Source organism: Curcuma longa, chromosome 13 (assembly GCF_044706935.1).
Source record: "Curcuma longa cultivar G26 ecotype Majalengka, Jawa Barat chromosome 13, ITB_CL_G26_1.1, whole genome shotgun sequence".
Lineage (NCBI taxonomy): Eukaryota > Viridiplantae > Streptophyta > Magnoliopsida > Zingiberales > Zingiberaceae > Curcuma > Curcuma longa.
Window position 1 is genome coordinate 1,252,037 of NC_133873.1, and position 8,914 is coordinate 1,260,950.

Here is an 8,914-nt window from a genome sequence, read left to right on the forward strand (position 1 = left end):
ATGTCTTTGAGAGGTTGATTGGAGACTACGACAACAATTTTAGGAGGATACAACAACGGTTTTAAAACCGTTGTCTATGTCCGCTATTTTGGGACTACAACAATGGTTTTTGAAGACTACGACAACGGTTTGAAAACCGTTGTCTATGTGCGCTTTCAACAACGGTTTTGGAAGCTATAACAACAATTTAAAACCGTTGTCTATTTGCGCTTTCAACAACGGTTTTGAAAGCTATAACAACAATTTAAAACCGTTGTATATGTGGGCAAAGTCAAACACAATACACTTTCTAGGAAATATTTGACTTTTTTCGAAGAAGACTTACTCAAGCATCTTCTATATAAAATGAATATATAAAACTTGCCCACATATATGGTCCTTTATGTTCTCAAAGGAGTTCGATCATCATCGAGCTAGCGAAATAGAACTCCCCCCAAATATTTCTTCCGCGTAACTTCTAAAACCCCTAAACCCGCCCGCGCTTCCAACCCTACACCCGGCCGCTTGTCCTTGTAAACCCTAGACGGAACATCTCCGCCGCCGCGTCTTCAACGACACCGCCACCTACACCTTCGTCTCCACTTCCTCCCCTTCTCCCCGCTTCATCTTCTTTCGCCTTCGTCAGCGCCGTCGAAGCCACAGCACTGTCTTCTGCCTCGGCGCGTTCATCTTCTTCCTCTGTTTTCTCTGCCTCGGCGCGTTCATCTTCTTCCTCGCGGGCCGCAGCCACAGCAGGCTTCGGCGCGTTCATCTTCTGCCTCGGCGCGTTCATCTTCTTCCTCTGTTTTCTCTGCCTCGTTCATCTTCTTCCTCGCGGGCCGCAGCCACAGCAGGCTTCGTCTTCGCCACAGCAGGCTTCGTCAGCGCCTTTGATTTTTGCCCCTCTGACTCCCAGGCTTCGTCAGCGCCGTCGAAGCCACAGCACCGTCGAAGCCACAGCACTGTCTAGAACAGATTTCCCTTCCTGATCCAGAAAAGAAAAATGTAAGCCTTCTTTATTATTGCTATGTTGTTATTTCTTACAATATCTACTTTGTCTCAAGGATGCATTCACTTTTTATACTCAGTTTGGCAGTCTATGGACACGATGAACTAATAGAGATCCTACCACCTTGGATTTGTGCATACTTGCCCTCTTGTCAAACATTCCACAAGTAAAGCTTCAGGTGTGTGCACACTTGTTCTCTTGTTGAATACACTCAACTGTCACTCATTTGTTTCCCATCCATATAAGCCATAATGTTTCATATTTTCATTTAGGTGTATCCCACAAAACTTCCAACATCTTTCTAAAAGCATTTTGCATTAGTTTTGTATGCTAGAGGAACCAACTTATTTTTACAATTTTCTACAATTACCATCTTGATCCATTAACATGATATCACCATTATTCAGTAGCACTCTTCTTTGTGAAATACATAGGAATATAATATTTGAGTTAATCTCAGCAAATGGTTTAAAAGGTTTTGGCAATTAATTTTGTCATGATTCCTATATATATATAAATCAATCTATTCTGTCACAAACCTGTTAGATTAGGTGGTTATTACATTTAGGTTCCTTACGATAGATGGGTTGTTTGTGCCCTTGGATTGACATGAATGCCTACCTCAGTCTTTGAGTACTTTATGTATTTGGCTAACTGCTTATCTATAGTTTTGGTTCTGCCTTCATGACATTGATAGATTAGGTGGTCGTACTAAAAACTGAAAAACAACTTTATATGACTGAAGCTGCCTGTGGGGTTTATACAAAAGTAATTCTATAAGACGATTAATTATTACACTACTTTGGAACTTTGTTACTTTGCCACTCAAAACAGAATGATAATCTGTTTTTGATTTTTACTGGAAGATGAAGATGATGGATAGAGGTACATAATAGATGATTTAATACAATGAAATAAACTTAGATGACTTTGATTTAACTCAAGATACGAACTACTGATTCGGAGGAATTCATATCAAAACATCTATTTCACTCATTTTTAAAAGTTTGTTGTTGCTTGACTTGGTGCCTAATGTGTTATTTGCATGATCTATTTCACTCATTTTTAAAAGTTTGTTGTTGCTTGACTTGATATTTTTGATTCATCAGTACAACAAAATGGACAAAGCATGGATGTCAAAGGATAGATTATCACATGACTTTGGACTTGGATTGGAATCTTTTTTTACAATTTGCGTGCAACATGCTGCTAATCCTACTTAAGTATGTCACATATCTAATATATATGTGTCCATCTACATATGTAGAAGACTAAGAAGGAAAAATGCCAAGACCCTTACACATATTATATAGTTATTTTCAGCGCCTTGACGAAACAGAGAATGTGATTTTGGAATTAGATCCAGACGTATTTGGCATGGGGCGTACAGTCCATGTTAACTGCGATGACATATTTCCTTTTTGTGAATTGATGCCTATTATAGACACTTGCATAGTTGTGTATATGTGGTATGCTTTCAATTATATTGTACTTTATTTATGTGTTTCATTAACTTAGATTTCCTAATTTTTTTGGGTTAATTTCCAATTGTAGGCATCTATATAGAAAGATGCAGGAAAAGATGTTACTGAAGGATTTCAAATTGGTGGATCCAGTGCCTGTGGAGTATGTCCCATCAAAAAATCAGAATATAGATTTCATCCAAGAACAGTTGAATAAAAGGGCTTCTTACTTATCTACTGGGCTAATTGGTACCTCAACTGGCCAATTGGTGGTTGTGCCATGCAATATTGGGTGAGTAAGAATAACATTATATATCACTCTCACTTGCATATTTTGAGAACTTGTCCGATTGCATGCACTAATTATATCTCTTTGAGTAGTTTTCACTGGATTTTGACTATCCTCAATGTTGAAAAGGAGATTGTTTATTTGTTGGATCCTCTTAGACACCGCATCCATGATCAAGATTGGAAATATGTGGTCAACATGTAAGTTTTTTGGGTTCTTTTCTTACCTTTGTTGAAACATGTTCTTTTCTTACATTAAACTCTTATATGCATGAAGGGCCTTGACATTGTATAATGCGGAGGCGGGAAGGAAAGGGAAAAAACAACCAACATGGGAAGTTGTCAAGGTATGTCCTTGTGATTAGCAACTGTTTCACTGTCCTCGAATGAGTTATTTAAATATTTCTTTTCTAACATAGGCTCCTCGACAACCGGATGCGAAGCAATGTGGTTTTTATATCATGCGATATATGAAAGATATAATTGAAAATTTTGGAGTTGGCGACAAGGAATCACTTCCATCAATGGTAATATCTTCCATATAGGTTACTTTGTATCTCTGTGAGCAACTAAACTAGAAATGTTTAGTACGTAGTTTTACTAATATATTATTTATGTGTTTTTACAGTTTATAAATCTCAAATACTCACTGGTTGAAATTAATGAAGTGCGATCCGAGTGGGCTGAATGCATGCTAGATTACATTTGAGTAGGAAAGGTATTCAAATTTTGAAAATTTTGTAGTTTCGGGTTAATATGCTAGTTTCGGTTATTTTATCTTAAAGCTGCATGGGGTTGCATTGCAGTGAAATACCAAACTTAGTCAAGCGATTTTCTTTTGTAGGTGGTTTCCTTTTTTGACGACGAAAGCTTGCTGTGAAGTTTGTGGGAATCTGAAGGCTGCTTTTCTTGTTGCTGTGGTCAGTTTTTTATTTATTTTTTGTGAAAAATCCTAAACATGAACCTCATAACTTGTTGACATTCTTTTACTTGTACTTGGAAATTACATATTTTCTGAATTCTTTTCTTGTATTTACATATTTTTAGGTAACAGTGAAAGAGACTTCAGTCATACAATTTGATGCATTAAAGGAAGAACAGAAGTCTACGGAGAGCATCCAAGAATTTAAAGCTTGCTGGTCCAAGCCTGTTCCAAGTAAGTGAATGGAGTGGCTCATGATTCATTGCTATGCTAGATGGAGATTTTGTATCTGTAGAAGAAGTACAACAGTCAAAAGGTTATTTGTAAACGCTGAGGATTCTATTAGTTCCTTCTGAGGATGAAAACGCTGAGGGAATATGTAATATGTTGCAAGAAGAATATTTGTGTTAGTTACTTTTGGTTATTTGTAAATATTGAGGTGATTAAATATATCGGTGCTTTTCTATTTGTAATTTGTTTGGTGAATTTATAATATTATGATAATTTTGTAATCTTGCTCGATCATAATTTACAAACAACATTAAAAAAATAAGTGTTATTACAACAGTTTTAAATTCAATGACATCGGTTTGGAAGCGTTGTCGTTAAGTGATATTACATCGGTCGAAAACCGTTGTTAAAATTGATGTTAAACAGATATTACATCGATTTTACACCGTTGCAGAACTAATGTCGTTGAGTGATATTACATCGGTCGAAAATCGTTGTTAAATTTGATGTTAAACAGATATTACATCGGTTTTACACCGTTGCGAAACCGATGTCATTAAGTGATATTACATCGGTCGAAAACCGTTGTTAAATTTGATGTTAAACAGATATTACAACGGTTTTTCACCGTTGCAAAATCGATGTCGTTGAGTGATATTACATCGGTCAAAAACCGTTGCTAAAATTGATGTTAAACAGATATTACATCGGTTTTATACCGTTGCATAACCGATGTCTTTGAGTGATACTACTACATCGGTTACAAACCGATGTCGTTGAGTGATATTACATCGGTTAAAAACCGATGTCTAAAATGTCAGACCTTTTACATCGCCTTCATAGACATCGGTCGATTTTCTCATAGACATCGGTTTTCCACCGATGTCTATGACTGTTTTTCTTGTAGTTCATGTACTATATTTGTAATTAATTTATTCCAGAGCCAAACAGAACAAGAACCAAATAGATCATAAGCAAAAAAATTAGACATTTGCACTATGCAGTTGAATGCAATAGCCAGGGTTTACATACAACGCCATGTAACAATGTGCGATCTAGGAAAAGGGCTACTGGGCTACTGGGGAGAGGTAGACAAAAACAATAGATCAAGATGACTACCCATTTTGGCAGCAGAATTGCAAATTTCATCAAGAAGCTGAGAGGCTACAATTACAGGCTTGTTGACAATCAGACAGGATCAATAATTTCATCAAAAGAAATTGACAAAATTCATAGAAAAAAGCAAGAGATGAAATCACAAGTTTAACTTGCAAATTTAGAGGAGTAAGCCTCAATATAAATATTCAAACTGAAGACAAAATGGTTGTTTAACTTGCAAAATTAGCTTGACGATGAAATCACAAGTTTAACTTGTCCAAAGCCATGTCCACAAAACCCACAAGCTGTACCCCTCAAATATGTCCACTCAATAATGCTTTTACCCAAACTTCTTTCTCATCATCTGGTATAGTGAAGAAAATATCTGTAGTCTCACGGTCACAACCAATTTTTCTTGTCGCTTTATGTCGCTCCAACATGCTAAGGCCAGATAAGTTTGTTAAAACCTCATTGACCTTCATTCTTTTTTCAGCGCCTTCATCATATTCCAATGCTTTACTCAATCGGTTACTTGCCTTGTTAAGCTCTTCTCCAAGAATAGCTGTCGTCTCTCTAATAACCTGAGACAAATCTTTAATGCTCTCGCTCTTTCTCTTTTTTGGCTTAGAACCCTCTTCCTTTGATCCAAACATGAAAGCTTGGTCATATGGCGTAGAATCCCCATCAACACCCATACTTTCATCATCATTTCATCTGCAATTTTGTCTAATTCTTCCACAATATCAGCAGGACTTAGACATCTTTCCCAGATGCACGATCTCCACCAAAGATAGAAAGTTCCTCATAGTACGACAATGACTTGTATCTAAACTGTTCTGCATCTGGATGAGTCTATATTACCAAAAATTATATTAGCAACTAAACAAATGGAAATAATTAACAAATTTAATAATAAATTAAATTACCTTAAGATATTCAACCCACACATCGTTTTCAGCTGTAACACATTTTTTCTCTGAGTCCCAACCAAAACCGCTACTACCAACTCCATACAACATGTCATGCACAATATTGTGGAGCTTCTGGAAAGTTCTTAACATTGATTCAATGTGTGGTTTTGCCTTAATTCCATGTCCAGGCAAGCTAACATCAAGCATTTGTTGTAGTTTTTGTCCATGCCCTGGCCTAAAACCTTTCTCATTCTTGTTCCTAAGCCCTCCCACATTGTTTAATTGCATCAATGCTTCGATAAGTGCACCATCTTCTTTACTAGTCCATTGATGTTTGTTTTTCCTGGTCTTCTTGAGTTGCAAGATTCTTCTGAAGCTTTAGAAGTCATGTCCACCTATAACAAAAATGATTAATAGCTCAAAAAAAAGATAAATAGACATGTAGATTAGCCCCTCAAAAAAAGAAAAGAGAAGAAGAAAAGAACCATCATGAGATTTCCAATAATAATTGGGAAGCTATTAAATTTGATCAAGCAAGCATGTTAATGTAGAGGATTTGGGGGGCCAATAACAGCAGCCAACTAAAAGGATAAGAGAGAACAGAAGTAACAAAAGAGCAACTTCATTCACAAAAAACAAAAATAGTTTGAAGTGCAAAGCTTTCAATTGGAGGTTCTCAACATAAACTTATTAACATAGATGCTTCAATTGGAGCAACTGCTAAAATCCAAATTTTTTTTTCCAAATTTTCATTATCAAATTACCGACAGTCAGTTTATCTGCAAGATTACTGTGACTTGTGCGAACGATGCGACCACCCATTACCATGCAAGAAGATAGATGCTTCAAACACACAAGAAAGACTAGAAACTAATCTAGTTAATGAAAATTGTTCAACATGTCTATGGACAGCAAGAGTAAACTGGAAATTGAACAAATCAAGTGACTTCTCAATCCTCCCAATCACAATATCAATCCAAAGCAGTGAAAAGCCCTCTAATAATCTCTAGATACCAAAAGAAAATTCTGTACAAGAAGAAAAGCCTCTTCTCTACATACTTTTGTTGCCGTAGAAGAAGAAAAGACCACTAACCTCTTTCTGTTGCTTGTGCTGTCGTAGAAGAAGAGCAGCAACTAGGGCTTGTGAGGTTTCACCGATTGGAAAAAGAAGAAGAGAAGGGGCCTGCGATTGGAATCGGTGAGGGTGGTCCGGGGCGAAAGGGTGAGGAACAGAGGGTTGTCTTTCTTTCGGCATCGCGCGGCGAACGGGTGAGGAACAGAGGGAGGGTTGTCTTTCTTTCGCCGTCGCGCGGCGAACGGGTGAGGAGCGGAGGGTGGTGAGGTGAGGGTGGTCCGGGGCGAAAGGGAAAGGAGCGGAGGGCAGTGAGTTTCGGCGTCGCGCGGCGAAAGGGTTGTGAGGTTTCGGCGTCGCACGGCGGTGAGGTTGTTCGGGGCGAAAGGGTGAGGAGCCGAGGGATATATTAGGCACGATGAAAATACAGTCCGTAATGTAATCGGGATTCCCATAAGATTTTCTTTGTAATCGAGATTACGAATCTTTATTCTGTTTTTGTAATCCAATTACATTACATTACATATTGGAAATATTACCAAACAAATTAATCTATCCGGTAATGTAATCCTGATTACATTACAACCCACATTACCCCTTACCAAACATAATATATCATATTTTATTAACGTATGTAGGGCTTTGAGATTGTTTAATTCAAACAAGGGAAGGAAAGGTCAGAAAAAATCAGTGTGGGAAATACTACAGGTATGTGTAATTATGTTTGATATGGTCTTAATGTGTGTATTTGTCTTTTAACTGATAGTGGAGTCCAATTACCACAGGCTCCTCAACAACCAGATGGGAAACAATGTGGTTATTATGTGATGAGATTTATGAGACAGATTATTGCAGAAATTGAAACTATTGAAAGAGATGGACTACAATCAATAGTACTTGTTCAAATCACTTCAAATAAACCATTTATCATTTTCCAAAGTTAGTGTTGATTGTTTTTCCAATTAACTTAATCTATATGTGTGTTCATAGTTCAACGCAGCTGAGTACACTCGGGCAGAAATTGATGAGGTGCGTTCCGAGGTGGCAGACTGTATACAAGATCATATTTATGAGTAGGTATGGAATGCTGATCTCCATAATTCCATTTATTTGTAATAAATATATTTGTTTGTGATTAATTCTGCTGCTGTTGTTGTGTATGGAATGCTGATCTCCATAGTTCATTGTGTATAATTCTGCTGTTTGTGATTAATTCTGCTGCTGCTGTTTATGAGTAGGTATGGAATGCTGATCTCCATAGTTTATTGTGTATAAATCTGCTGCTGTTGTGCCCATATTTTGGATAAATTAGTATTATCTTTTGGCAGGCTGGTATTTGGCAGATGGACCTGTTCTATTTCTGCTGCTGTTACTTGGTGATGCTAATGTTGTGCCCATACTTGGTGATGCACTTGCTGTTACTTGGTGCTGCTAATGTTGTGATGCACCTGTTCTATTTCTGCTGCTGTTGGAGGATATTCTGTTGCGTTGAAACCTTTGTTATGGACCTGCTACTGTTAATTATGGAGCTTCTATGTTGGAAGTTGTAACTTGAATTTGTGTTATGAACTTGTATAAGTTGTATGTTATCGACCTGCTGTATGTTATGAATTTGTGTTATGAACCTGTATTTACTGCTAAACAAATCAAAAGACAACGCTTTTAAAAACGTTGCAAAACCCAAGCAATTTGTAACAAAATTACAACGCTTTTTAACCGTTGCAAAATGTGTTGTCATACCTATTAAAAACAACGTTTTTAAAGCGTCGCAAAAAACGTTGTAATATTTACAACGCTTTTTCTGCGTTGCGAAGGTGTTGTCGATGTTAACAAAGACAACGCTTAAAAAGCGTTGTCGTTGAGGGACCCCTTTTACAACAGGGCCTCTTACAACGCTTTTTAACCCACAAAGATTGCGTTTTCCGCGTTGTCTATTAACAT

General features: G+C 37.3%; 1 protein-coding gene across 1 annotated transcript; it reads left to right on the forward strand.

The window, feature by feature from the left end:
- Positions 1-2,558: 2,558 nt before the first annotated feature.
- On the forward strand, positions 2,559-8,595 carry LOC141844458 (uncharacterized). Its single transcript, XM_074732508.1, has 7 exons — positions 2,559-2,743; positions 2,833-2,940; positions 7,612-7,681; positions 7,759-7,866; positions 7,964-8,050; positions 8,154-8,211; positions 8,302-8,595. Exons 1-5 carry the CDS (start codon positions 2,559-2,561, stop codon positions 8,048-8,050), a joined length of 558 nt encoding a protein of 185 aa, XP_074588609.1. The 3' UTR covers positions 8,154-8,211; positions 8,302-8,595.
- The last annotated feature ends 319 nt before the right edge of the window (positions 8,596-8,914 follow it).